General features: G+C 40.1%; 1 protein-coding gene across 4 annotated transcripts in view; it reads right to left on the bottom strand.

Moving 5' to 3' along the window:
• trpm7 (transient receptor potential cation channel, subfamily M, member 7) overlaps positions 1 to 13,685 on the bottom strand; it is a 47,825-nt gene extending 34,140 nt beyond the window's left edge. For all 4 annotated transcript variants that reach the window (XM_028585567.1, XM_028585645.1, XM_028585809.1 and 1 more), the window contains exons 1-5: positions 13,484 to 13,685; positions 3,814 to 3,893; positions 2,582 to 2,620; positions 1,492 to 1,699; positions 368 to 581 (exon numbers count right to left, since the gene is read on the bottom strand). In XM_028585567.1, coding sequence (XP_028441368.1) covers positions 368 to 581; positions 1,492 to 1,699; positions 2,582 to 2,620; positions 3,814 to 3,893; positions 13,484 to 13,486 — 544 coding nt within the window. In that variant the 5' untranslated portion in view covers positions 13,487 to 13,685. The remainder of the gene's footprint in view (positions 1 to 367; positions 582 to 1,491; positions 1,700 to 2,581; positions 2,621 to 3,813; positions 3,894 to 13,483) is intronic.
• Positions 13,686 to 14,848: the final 1,163 nt, after the last annotated feature.

The following is a 14,848-nucleotide window of genomic DNA, read 5'->3' as shown; positions in this document are numbered from 1 at the left end:
CCACACCATCTTAACGTTGCGCTGTGGCTGCAGACACACCTCGGCCACGACACACAGCCAAATGACACGCTTAGAGCCCGGTATTACAACTTCTGCTACATCAGCGCGTGTGTGTTTGTGCAGGTTTGAGTACAATGTAAAATGTGTGCGAGTGTTCATTTAGGGAATGTTTAAGGGAACAGGGTTGGAAAGTAAAAGTTGTTTAGCTGCAATATCCGTTCAAAAACAATAACACCAATTCTTTATGACACTCAGAATGCAGTTTAACATTCACACGTTTGCTCTATTGTTTTCCCATTTATCCCGTTATCCTAGATGTTTGTTATTTCTCAGTCAAGACTAAAATAATCGTTCTCTGACTACAGACCTGTGTTGACCCCTCCGGTGAGGATCCAGGCCCCGGTGGTGACTGCAGCTTTGATGAGGCCCTTGCCTACCACCTGCTTGAGGCGTGGGTGCAGCTCAAAGTTCTGAACTCCTCCATGGACAGAGATGAGGATCTTAGGAAGTTCCATATGCCACTCCTTCAGCATCAGCCGCAGGATGCTCTCTGGCGGCGAGTCGTGGGCCAAACGCACATACTGCCCACGATTGCACAGATACAAGAATAGCATGTTGACACGAACACATAAAGCAGAAAAAAGCAGCAATATCCCAGAAGCTGAAACCAAGCAGTGCTTGGTTGAAAAATGACTAATTGATTAATCGTCTCGTAGTGTCAGCACTACATTTTAATAATAACCAGTAGGGGTGTTACAATTGATCAAATCCACGATTAGAATTGACTTTCGATTTTAGGTCAGAATGGGATTCAATTTTTTATTTTATTTTTTTATTCAGCAGTCACTGCTATGCTATTTTTAGACTACTATAAAAATGTTGCCACACTGATAACTTCAGGGAAACGAGAGGATTTTCCAGTTATGTTGTTAATTTGTTATCTCCGACTCCGGTAGTGGCCATGTTGTCTGAAAAAGCAGCTGAAGGCTAGTGTCTTTAGCTGCAAGTTAAGTTACTGGTAAGCTACACTGTGTCCTCTTCGGATGCGTGCAAGTAGACCGGGTTAGAGAGAAAAAGAAATACTAAGAGAATTGCCGATACTGCTTTTGATTTCAGTGATAGAAATTATAAGCTAACTTTGATCAATTTTCGATTCAGAATGAAAATCAATCCTGAGACCCCTAATAACCTGTAATAGACTGGGGATATAGATGATCCTTCCATTTTCCTTATTTTCATTTTGTTGGTTAATAATGACATACTAACACAATGTTATTGGTGATTTAAGTAATTTGAGAAATCCTGCCAATTACATTAGTACTTAGGGTTAAATGTATTTAAATTAATGTTCACAATGGATCTACACACATCTACATTTAAGAAAACACCTTGAAATACTGCGTAAGACCATTCTTCAACAATACACAGCATAGTTATCAAGACTCACAAGCTGTCTTTTTTTTTTTTTACATGAACAACATGCCCTCCTACCTTGGCTCTGTATGAGTGAGACCCTCCCTGGAAATTGATGACACCATAGGCATCAGTGGGGCTCGCCTCTGTGTGTTTTTCCACCGACCACTCCTCCAGCTCGGGCATGGACAGGTTGGGATTTTCACCCAGCTTCACGTCCGAGTACTTCGTAGCCAAGCTGGCTGTGAAGCCAACATGCTGCCGCACCAGCCGTCCACAGCAGCATCTTGAGGGTGAACAGAATCACTTTTAATTGATACAATAAAATACTTATTAAATTCTATAAATCCTAGCAGCAATGTGGCAGAGCACAGCAGGTACAACAGAATATAAACAATAGCACATGCTTAATTTATGGCACATTTATAATTGCTGTAAGAAACAGAATTCAACTGGTCAACAGAAACAAAATTTGCAGGCTGGTAGATTTGCTTCATTAACCAGCTAAAAAAAGCAATGGCTATCTATTGAGTGGCTGGTCAATTTTGAACATGAACTAGCCATTTGGCTGGTGGATGAAATTAATTAATTTTGAACCCTGAAAGCAGGGAAATATCAAGGGAAAACAACTCTTTGTCTTGTCTTTTACCACACTATCATTTATCATTTAAAGTGCATATTTTACATGGTTCTCAACTGAAAACATAAAATTGTCTGCTACAACATTTTTAACACAACCAATGGGAGATAATGTTAGCTTAATTAGCTAGCTAGCTAGATCTGATACAATCTGCTAATGACCGTTATTTAAGCTGACAAAATCGACAGTTGCTGGCTTGAAATAGAAAGCTTGTTTGTCTACTTTTTTCTGAAATAACACTTATCTTTCAATGGCTCATCAATGTATCATTATTATTAAAATTAATGACCAAGCTTTTTTGTTTCCACACCTCCTTTAATTATCTTAGGCAAGAATGTGCATCCAGACACACAAAGACGAGAGGTTACAATTTTCTTGTTCACTGGAATTGTAAAAGAATTTGCCTGCAGGCCTTTTCTGGTGTTAAGTCAACTGGTTAGTATGGACTCTTGAAACTTAAAACTTCTCTTAAGACTAGTCCTGTCAGGTTACAAAGAATGAGGGAACAAAGACCAAACAGATACTTACCGGACTAGCTGTTGACAAATCTGGCATCCTGGAAGGCATCTGAAACGAATTTCACAGCAACATAATTAAATCATTGATTTAAACGTAAATAAATACAAAACACCAAAATATGGAGTACATTGGCAAAGATACAAAGACAGTTATAATGGTCTGATTTCTCCTAGTAAGAAGAAAGCTCGAAAGCTTTTGGTAGACAAAGTTTGAGGGCATTAAAGAAGGTTATTCGTCGGCTGGGCAGGCAGCCCATTTAGATTGGCCTTTAACCAAGAGAGCATTGTGAAACCTGCCAAGGGGACTCTCACTTTGATCACAGTCACATGCAGGCCCTTGGCCCAACGTTAAATGGACCCATGTTCACTAACGCCTCCGAATCATCTTCGAGCAGCAGCACGTACTGTAGTTAGTGGAGAAAATCCAGTGGCAAATAATTGATGTAAAAGAAAACAGAGGAAAAAAAAGAGTAACCCAGTATTTCTGCGAGTTTACGAGAAGGAAGGTATGCAACTTCTTGAAAGTGCAACTAAATAGTTGTAGTTATAGTGCAATAGAAATGGCTTGCACACAAAGGAGGTGGTTAAACAGTAAGTACAACTGTGAGAAACTATTTAATATTAAATAACCAAGAATTTTACATACATTTATTTTTTTTGCCCATTTCTTTATAGCTGAATAAGATAAATACCAGCTGCTGTACCTTTAATTGAGCTATTTCATGTGTGCTTCTCATGCACACCAAGTACATTGTGAATGAGTGGCCTGCATGCCAAGCCAATAAGAAGCCTTCAATGCAATTTGAACACTGTTTTATAAGATTCCAGTAGGTCTGCAGAAAAATCCTGCTTCACATTACACACACATAAAATTATATTGATTTTTTTATAAATACAAATAAATAATTTTAATTTAACAGCCAACCATAAGTGGGATTCTGATTTCATTGAATCTAATTAGTCATCCAAATGATGAACTCCAAACATCCTAAAATACCTGACTGATAGAAATGAATAACCCCTAAGAAGATATGATACACAGGTCTATCACTAGTCTTCCCCCATACTTAACGCTGCAATTATAGTGACAGACATAAACATTAAAATTATCTGAAAAACAGACTAATTTACTCTTTAGAGAGTGGTGGTTAGGGTTTGGGCCTACTTTAACACACACCATACAATTACACCGTTTCCATGGTTATCACCACAAGGCACACTACAGTACGTCTAAGCACATACCTGTGGGGGTCCTTTGACACTGGAAGTATGTACACACATTCCCGCTTGGTGAAAGTGCTTTCTATCCAGGGTTTCTGGGACTGTGAACAAAAAGAAACAGTTGCATATTGTAAACAGTGGACAGCGGGTGATGTTCCTGTTCATGGCTTATTATGTTTGCATTTAAAAAACAGAAAGAAACAGTGCTGTGATTATATCGATTGTAATTTTACAAAGACAAGAAAAGACAGTAAAAAGAACATTGGGATAAATCAAAAGTGGTACTGTTTTGCTTTATTTAGAACTATTTTCTCTACAAATAATGAAACGTCCTAAAAGTGGTTCTTGTAATCCCCTTACTCCAGCATCAAAAGTGATTAGAGGTTGTAATAAATAATAAAATACAAATATATAAAACTAGGACAACTATAGTTCCGGAGGCCCCTCAGCAATAGGTGCCTGCCAATGTTGTAAACTGCAATGAATTAATCTCACTCTGTATCACTATTCCTTTAAAACAAGGATTTATGTCACAGGAATTTTTAATTAAATGCCTCATGCCTTATTGTTCCCCAGTACAGCTCAGAGCGATTAGCACCATTAATCCCTCGCAGCACAAAGAAGGGAACCTGCAAACACAGTCACCTGCTGTACACCAAAGCGTTTCAACTATTCCTGAAAGTCAAACAATAGTATTACAACCAGAAATGTTGTGACAGGCAGTTAACAGCAAGTCATTTTTCTGCTGAAGCAAATGATCTTAACTAGTCAACCAATGTATTTAAATATAGGCAGTGTAGAAACAGAAATGACTCAGCATAAAAGAATAGAGCCCCCCCCCCAGCAAAGTTCCACAACTAAATCTCAATCATTTTATCTCTTTCTCAAGTTCACACTTATATCTGGTGCCAAGAGTCCCATCCATAGTGCCTCAGGTTCTATGCTGCCTACAACAAGTTGCAGTTTTACAGAAATATCTAAACAAACAGGTCATCCCACAGCTTGACCAGTGACACAGAGCCACTGAGTGTACCTGGATGTACTCCTCTTCATCGATGTGTTTAAGGGCTTTGTAAAGGAACATGCCAAGGCTCCTTCACACATCTCCTGGACAAACTACAGTCACCACAGCCTTGCCTGAGCACTGGATCATCAGCAACAAATCCCTATACTTCTCTCGGCCTCGGTTTCTCAGAAGAAATTTCCATATGGGTCTCAAAGTCTACAGCGATGCTGTTGCCATACAGATCCGGCCTGAGTTAAAAGCCGAATGATCAGCAAGAGGTTGCAGCCTCCAAACTCCATCCACGGTTAATATGTAAGAAGCCACTCGGGGGGCAGATGAATGTGTCTGAGACCAACTAGATATTTAGGCTGGGGAGAAAGGAGACGAGGAAGGTGGGGGTGTGGGAGAGGATTAGTGGATGGGCAGAGGCCTCAATGATATATACCTAGTTGTCTACTGAGGACACACCACCAACTGTGATTAATGCAGGAGTACACACAAAACCTCTCCCAACAACACATGCCACACATTACTTTGAAACTTATTTTGAAAAGAGCAACACTAAAACAAAAAAAAACGCTATCCAGGTAAAAATGAGGGCAACAAACTTAGGTAACTGTGTACTAAAGTACCATCTTACTAAACATGGTTTTACATATTTACATAAGGCAGTGGTTTTGATGTTCACGTTGAGTCTTCCATATGGAAGTAATTCTGCATCGAGTGAGTCATCACTAAGCAATCTTAAGAGATTAAACTCACTCAGTAGTTGCAGCATTTATGAGTTGGGGTACGATGAGCTGGGGTATGATAACATGAAACACAAATGTCAACAAAGGTTTCTTTAATATTGTAATTTCAAATTAATTTTGCACTTTAAACACCTACAGCTACTGTATATTGTTGACATTGGTATCAAGTTATTTTGTCTCCATTCCATTTTGCTTACATGCTGCTGATTTGGTATCTGTAACTGTTTTGCCAAATTCTTATCCTATAAGCAGTTGACATGTTCAAAAGTTTAAATGTATCGTGGACTGGCTGGTGATCTGATGAGTGTGATGTTTTAGTAGGTGTGAATTATTATACTGGCAAATGCAATGATCACATCTTTCAATATTAATTCATGTTTTGGTTGAACCATGCACTGAACCCTTCGTTAACCACAGTGTAGACAAACCTTTAGTTATATACTCAAAACCACTTTAGAGGAAAAACTTAAGTGAATGCACCTGGAAGGTTGATAATAATCCCTTAATCCACTAACCGTGTGTACATGTACAGGTATAAAGCTAAAAAATTATCATCTTTGAAAAAACTGCACTTAAAATCATATACATTACCACTCAAAGGGTTTGGACACAATTCCCCATTTACTTGAAAGACAAAGTGTGTCCAACTGCACACATATATTATATAGTATAACATTTTGGACAAAAAGCTTATTTACTTTCATATTGAAAATGTCAGGTATTTCTTTAAAAAGGACAATTCCAGCGCAAAATGAACCTAGGGGTTAATAACATATGTGTACCCAGTCGACTGTTTTCTGGGACATGTTTTCATGCTAATCGAAGGTGTATTTAGCTTGAAACAAGCTAGCTGCTAACGCTTCCTTTCGGGGCAGAGGGTAAATCACTATTTCTATACCACTAACAAGGCTCAAAATAGCACCACACTTCAACGGTAGCATGAGGGTCCCTACATGTAAACCGAAGCATTGAGAACTTTGTAAGCGTACAGACAGTTTATTAAAAAGATAGATTATAAAAGACAGTAGCGTTCATTTTTGCATGCAGGCGCCATCTTGGAAAACAGTCATGATCAGTCGAACGCCGTGCAACCAGTAACCAGTAACCTAGCTCAAACACAGCGTTCGTGATTCGACTGGTCATGACTGCTTTCCCAAGATGGCACCTGCTTGTATAGCCTACATGAAGGTACAGTCTTTCTAGCGTTAGCAGCTAATCACCGGTTTGCTCTAGCTTGTTTCAAGCTAAATACACATTTGATTAGCATGAAAACATGTCCCAGAGAACGGTCGACTGGGTACACGTTATTAACCCCTAGGTTCATTTTGCGCCAGAATTGTCCTTTAAGTTTCTGTATTTGAATTCGGCAGTACTAGCATTCAGAAAGAACATGCATCTGACAATGCACATCTTGTACATGATCATTTCCTGTTGATATAACATTAATTTCCTGTACAGTATACCATCATTACAGTCAACAATAAAGTATGAATATTTGTATAGATATGTATGTATATATATATTATGACGCAGCTTGTGTGGTAGCAGGATAAACACAGCTTCAACTAACAACGGTAATTGGTAGATTTAATTTTTGTGTGCCAATTAGCGAGCGTTGATAGCAACACTATTGTCAAGGCTTGCTTCTTAAACTTAATCAAACTTAACAATCAATCTTAGGAGCTGCAGCTGTCCTCATTACTTTTACTATAGTGGTTGAGGTGAGGTTATTATCGTGTACTGCCTTGTAGTAGTATACTGCAGGTCATTGACTCTTCAGTACTCCCTTGTTCATTGAATTAGTGACCTAATCAACGTCTGTGCTACACTGTGGAAGAATGCTTTCAACAAAAACATTGGTGTCTTCTTGATCTAACAAAGTGTTAATGAGGCAGGACTATGCTCTGCTAACCTGTAACCATGGCACCTGAGAATGTCAGGCAAGAAAAGACTTGAACACTTCAGAGCCCCTGCCAAAAACACACACCCATTCTCCTACTTCCTCGCTTCCTCCCTCCCCCTTCCTCTCTGAGCTCCAGGTTTTATGATTACTTTGTTCCTGTAGGAAATATAACCCAGCACCTTTCCATCTCTCTGGGTTCAACAATGTTGGATGCTGAGAGTTTGGTTCATGGTCATCCATGTGTGCGAGAGTGTGTGTGTGTTCATGTCCATTTGCACCAACACGTGTTTGTGGAAGTCAATGCGTTCATAGGGGGACACAGAAATCTGATCTTATCACAGTCGCTTTACGACACACAAATCTGATCTTATCGCGGTCGCTTTACGACACACAAATCTGATCTTATCACTGTCGCTTTATGAGACAAAAATTTGATCTTATCACTGTCGCTTTATCTTCCTACTGTCATCTTGCCACACAAACACTACACACACACACACACTGAACGCAGAAACCTTGCCAACTGAGCTCTTCCTTCCCCCTCCTTTTTTTAAAACAATGTATCGAGGCTGGCTGGTCAACCCATCATTCCTCTGGCCCCGCCTGACGTAATACGGGGTGAGATAACATCTGGCTTGGTATTTCTATTACCCATTAGAAAGAGTGGAGGATATGGGGTCAGCACTTTAGCATGAGCAGTGGCCAAAGAGAAGAGTGGTTCTCAGAGAACCAACAGAAGCCATTTTATTTTTTTACCCATTTACTTTGAGAAATTAGTAAAACGTGTACCAACTGCGATATGGCTTCAATGAGTTTCCTGCTATTTGGAATGGAAGATGGAAGTAAGGGTTGGGTTTGAGATACCTGAAAAATGAAATGAGAAGGAGCAGCAAATGTGTCCAACTGCCTCACTTTTCTGAGGCATATTATTATTATTATTATTATTATTATAATAGATTGTCAAGAATTACAATTGAACCACTGGTATATGGCTATAGTTATAAGCATGGACACAGAACTAGGGCAACCTCCACGGTACAGTGAGCTAAGGCTCCTGTCTTGATTTTTCCATGTCATAACCTTAATTCCTCACTGTTGATTCTCTTTGCATTAAGGCACATCACAGAGGAACTGCAGTTGTACCACAAAACTCCCAGAGGTACTAAAGATCTCGATAGAGAAACAGACATCATACCATGTATGATTTTTAAATAATTAATTTGCATTTCATTGCATTACATAAGTATTTGATCAACTACCAACCAGTAAGAATTTCGGCTCTCACAGACCGGTTAGTTTTTCTTTAAGAAGCCCTCCTGTTCTCCACTCATTACCTGTATTAATTGCACCTTTTTGAACTAATTACCTGTATAAAAGACACCTGTCCACACACTCAAACAATCAATGATCCTGAGGAAGGTGAGGGATCAGCCCAGAACTACACTTCAGGACCTGGTCAATGACCTGAAGAGAGCTGGTCTCAAAGAAAACCATTAGTAACACACTACGCCGTCATGGATTAAAATCCTGCAGCGCACGCAAGGTCCCCCTGCTCAAGCCAGCGCATGTCCAGGCCCGTCTGAAGTTTGCCAATGACCATCTGGATGATCCAGAGGAGGAATGGGAGAAGGTCCTGTGGTCTGATGAGACAAAAATAGAGCTTTTTGGTCTAAACTCCACTTGCCGTGTTTGGAGGAAGATGAAGGATGAGTACAACCCCAAGACACCATCCCAACCATGAAGCATAGAGGTGGAAACCTCATTCTTTGGGGATGCTTTTCTGCAAAGGGGACAGGACGACTGCATCGTATTGAGGGGAGGATGGATGGGGCCATGTATCGCGAGATCTTGGCCAACAACCACCTTCCCTCAGGAAGAGCATTGAAGATGGGTCGTGGCTGGGTCTTCCAGCTGGGTCTTCCAGCATTAGATTCCGTCACTCACAGTTGAAGAGTACCTATGATAAAAATTACAGACTTCTACGTGCTTTGTAAGTGGGAAAACCTGCAAAATCGGCAGTGTACCAAATACTTGTTCTCCCCACTGTATGTATGTATGTATGTATGTATGTATGTATGTATGTATGTATGTATGTATGCATACATACATACATATGTACGACAGTAAAATATCTAACTGTTGGGTGGACAAAACAATTCATTTGAAGATGTCACATTGGATTTTTAGGAAATTGTGATGGAAATGTTTCAATATTTTCTGTCATTTTAAAGACCAAACAATGAATCTTATCAAGAAACTAATTGGCAGATAATTCAAAGATAGTTTCAGCCCTACAATCAAAACCAATCCAAAGTCAAATTATTCTGCCAGAGAAAGCCTCAAATCATTCTTTTTTTTTTTTTTTTTTTTTTTTTTTAGGAGTCAGGACTAAGGTCTAATGTTTCTGAACAATGACCCTCACAATAATAGTGTGGCAGTAGTTTGACTGGATTTTAACATTTTCCTTTCAAAGCTAAATCATTAGTGTTTTGTCAATGGCCGAGGTCGTGTTTTAATGGAACCTTTATTTTGACAAAAAAGGCTGTGCTACAAATTCTTCATGTTTTTAAGGGGGTCCCATGTGCCTTTAGCCTGGCTCCGCCCTCCTACGTACTTCCACTCAATTTTCATTTTCCTTCCGTACTTCTGGGTTTGTTATATATTCTTGGGTTTTCTCCAGCCAAATATTTGGCGTCCAATCAGCGAACAGAGGGAGTGGCCGAGAACGATGACGTTGAGGCTGTGCGCTAGAAAGTTTCGGTCAGTTGTGGCAACGCCACCGAATATCCAGAAGTTAAAAGCAGAGTTATGTTGGTGGCCATGATGTTGTGGCCCTCCTCCCCACGGGGTTCGGGAAAAGTTTAATTTTCCAGCTAGCTCCTTCAGTGGTGAAGGAGTTCGCTGAGGCTAACGCTAGCGCACATGCGCACGACATACGTCATGACCAAACGTTGGTTATGGCAGATCCAGAGTGGCTCTGGGCAGATCCAATATTTATAAATTTCAACAGAGTACCCGCCTTCAAGGAAGTTAACACTTGTCAATGGAGAGCGGCCAGATTCTCTGTACAGATGAAATGTACGAGAGTCTGGTAGGACCAGGCTAATGTGCCTTACGCTCTAAGGACACAATGTCAGGACAATCATAAAGCTAATCAAAATTATTCATAATTTCCAACAAGTGTGAAAACTTTACAATACAGCTCACAACAGGCAAGTCCAATTCAGATCGCTAATCCTGATTTTGGTGACCTGGCTCTTATCTATGCCTTAAATTTACAGCTCTAGCAAGAACAACTTCTACAAGTACATATTTTTGATGGAGCCAAATCAGAATCAAAATAGGTCTTTATATTGCCTCCATTAAAAGAGAATATATCACACACTGTGGGACATTTTAACACAGACATGCCTTATCAAGTTGCAATCCTTGCCACATCTTCGTTGTTATAAGATCTAGGCCTATAAACGACTGTTAAATAGAGTTAAGCAGGTCATTATAACCTCCAGATAAGATTCCTGGAAGAAAGTAAAGAAGGAAAGTCAGCTCATATAGTCATGAGACCAAAGTGTGACGGCTCTCCAGCTCTCATTATTGTGCCCCCTGGGTATACCTTTGCAAGACTATGCAGCACAAGCTGATACCATGCTTACATGTCACACTGAGTCCTACCTCCAAGCAGCTGTATAACCTAGTAATGTAAGGCATGTGGTGGCTATTCTTCTCAACATCTGGTGCTCATGGTCATGTGAGCCTATGAAAACCCAGGTAAACTAGTCTCAGGATAGGCGATAGCAGCAGGGACAGTGTCGAATCACTGCTTATAAACCTCTCTGCTTAAATAACAAAGAGAGGGCCTGCAATAACAGTATTTAAAATTGCATACCTCTCTTTGCACATACAATATAAGATATACTTAGTTGGTATTCTCTCCAGTTCTCTTTGGGTAAAGCACATGCAAGTCAGCTGCCTGACCAGAAGCTGCAGCTTTGCAGGGTGAGGGGAAGCAGTGGGGGCTGCTGGATAACATCAACAGACAAACATCAACTGAGACTGTGAGACATTGTGGTGACGTTCTTTTTTAAACCCAGTCCAATGCCACTGGAAAAACTTGATGTTCAACTTGAGTTGATGACCAGTCACCTTAAAATGAGCACGTGTGTGTGTGTGTGTGGTGCAAAAGGATAACAGAGCACACCCAAGTCGTGCTAAAAATCTATTCTGGAGCACAACACAGTGATGCGAGAAGAAGACCCTTTTCTACCAGGTCACAGAGCACTAAAACCTGAGTTGATGACCAGTTCACCCATCCACTATTACATAAGAGACTGTCACTTGCAATAATAAAGCTCTATTACCAGTTGGTGAAACAGATCAAATCATTCTGACTGCTTTGAGGAAACCAGACCAGCATTAATTCATAAGCATTAGTTCATTAGACTGCTATCAGACTTCCCAGAGCAACAGCACAGGAGTGTCGCTCATGTAAGCTGGGGCATGTGACATTAGACAGTTTTGCACTGAGACAAAAGACAGGCACCAGCTGCTCTGGTGTTTCAGCAAACAAAGGATATACCAACCAAAATACCGTATTGCGAAATTAGATATTATTTGCAATGATATCTTCTTACAGGGAACAACACAGTTAAATGACACCATCTGCTGAATATATCTGACTGTTCGATTGAACAATAAATGTATGCAACGGCGTGGCCATAAGATCCACATTATTATTTCTTTTAACTTTTTAAAAACACTGTGAGAATGTCTTTTGATAGCTGTATAAAAGTGCCCACTAAAGTGCCATTAATCACATCTAAAATAAGGTTAGGGGATATGATGATAAAAATGTGTCTACCTTTAGAGACACACTATTCAGACCGTGGTATCTCTCACACCAACAAGATAAATAAATCATCAAATAAATATATATAGGAGGATTTTTACCCACATCATTCTCTCCTAATCTAAATTACCATCACATACTGGGTAGATTACAACACACAGCTCTCACACACTGTGTAATAACAACACTGTGTGGTCAATACTGACTTACGCGTTTGGCTTCACGTCATCATCTTTTTCCATTCACCCACACTCCTTGGTTTCACACAACCAAAGAGGACTAGACAGGAAATCCGTGGAGAAGAGGAAAAGATACAACTAACAAACACTAATGTTGAGACAAGTGCTCCGCAATGTCTGCAGCAGGCCTAAAAGCCTGAAGATTCATCTAGAAGAATTTTGCTTGTTTTTAAGTTTTATTTTACTGTTTTTATTGTATTCTTTTAACTTTGTTTGGTCCTATTTTAAACAATGATACTCGTGTGAAGCACTTTGTGACTTTGTTCTGTAAAAGGTGTTATATAAATGTATTATTATTAAAACATGTAACTCTTACTAGATAGCAAACAGTCATGAGTTGGCGGAGGTATTACAAATAACCAGACAAAAGCATCCAGTTTAAATGGACTTGGCAGCCACTCAAGGTGGCATTGACTTGTTAACTGGCAATGACTGCGTGGCTTCTTGTCCGACATCTGAGAGAGCTGGCAGAAATGTGTCAGCTGCTCTGAAGTGCACTCTTTTATCTGGTGAAGAGAGGCTCTGTCTCTGTTGTCTCATGGTAAAGAAACCGCTGCTAACATCAGCCAGCTACCGCAGCTACAGTAACGTTAGCTAACGTTAGTTAGCTTAGGTTAAGCATTTAACGTTAGCGCTAGTGAGCTAGCCATTTAGCCTGCTAACGTTACGCCCGTGTGCGATTTGATTTTTTTTTCTTGCTAGACAATGTGTCGCCGTGTTCTTTACTTATTACGTGCAAGTCGCAGTGTTACAGCCTGACACCAGTCAGCAAACGCAGCAAATGCCAACGGGATCTGGGTTGGGTGCCTGACAGGCAAGAGGCAGCATGCATCGGGGGACCTGCCACTCAAAACCCCCGATCAGTCACAACGATCCTCCGCGCCAATTTGACAACACTATCAAGCCCAGAGGAAGGCAGTTGACTACTCAGATAGTATCACATACCATTCTCTTCACCGTTGAGACTCAGGAAGAGCTGTGGCGTGGCTTTTATCCATCTATCGGCGGTGCTCTCGGTTAGCCTTGGAAGGAAAGCCCGGTGGAGGTTGGAGAGATCCGCTTCGGCTGCAGCTCCAACGGAAGGTTGCTTTTTCATAATTGTGCGACTCCAGACTGACGCTGCATGACGAGCCGGCTGACTCAGCCAGCACACTGTCACATGGCTGAGGCGGAGCCTGTCATAGAAATATATATGCAGATACCGCATTGGCCGCTGCTGTTCATCGGAGCGATACGTCGACGCGGCCGCCATATTGGGACGGAGTCGGACCTCCTAATCGTCCTCTTAATTACCTACGCGGTTGGTTTTCATACCAAAACACTATCTTGTGTAGATAAGTACGCGACTTTAAGCTTTAAAATAATTTAAACGGGGATTTTTTTTATATATATATATATATATATATATATATATATATATATATATATAAATAAATCCCCGATGTTCATCTGAAATAAAAGCGTATATATATATACGCTTTTATTTCGCATGAACATCCAAAAGCAGCACAGAAGTCGCACGAACGTCTGGCCTTTTCAATTAGTCTTTATGCTCCGAACATAGACTGTAAAAAATAATAAATACAGTAGTCATAGACATAATTATGTCTATGTACAGTCATTGGGTCAGAACGGATCTCCGTCCCAAAATGTCAGTGGCAGAGACGCAGCTCACGAGCCGGATGCGGTATCTATGCATTTATATCTATGGAAGCCTGCGGCCACATGTGCGCTTTGTTTTAGTAAATATATTTTATGAACCTTAATAAAGCCATGCTAAGGGAGCCTTATTAGAAAGCTGTACCCAATAGTAGTTTTCTTAGTTTTATAGACTGATATCAACAGTCACAAATGAGTCATGTCACAAGGAGATAGTAGTTGGTGTTTGGGAGGAAGGAAAATCCATACAGAATATTTCAGAGCTGTCAGTTTAGTCTCTTTCCGTATGCTTATTCTAAAGTAAAACAAAAATTAAAAAAAATCCAATCCTATTCAGAATTTTAATCTTGCCCAGGACTATAAGACACAAATACTGATCTGACACCCTTCTTTTAATTCTGAACTCTTTTAGAGATGGCATTGTACCAGCGGTTTTATCCTCTTCACTGGCGGAAACCTTCTTTGTTGCAGAATTAGTTTTAATTGATTATTGATTAATGCTTGGTATTGTCTGGCCCCTGATTACCTCACAAAGCATACAACCCCCATAAGTCATTTAAAAAAAAAATACTTGTCTACTCTCTCAGTTCATACACTTAACAGCTCAATGGATTCCTCCAAAAAAAAAAAAGAACAAGTCACCGCTTGCAT

Source organism: Perca flavescens, chromosome 1 (assembly GCF_004354835.1).
Source record: "Perca flavescens isolate YP-PL-M2 chromosome 1, PFLA_1.0, whole genome shotgun sequence".
Taxonomy (NCBI): Eukaryota; Metazoa; Chordata; class Actinopteri; order Perciformes; family Percidae; genus Perca; species Perca flavescens.
The sequence above is the reverse complement of the archived record's forward strand: the minus strand, read 5'-3'. Positions and strand labels throughout refer to the sequence as shown.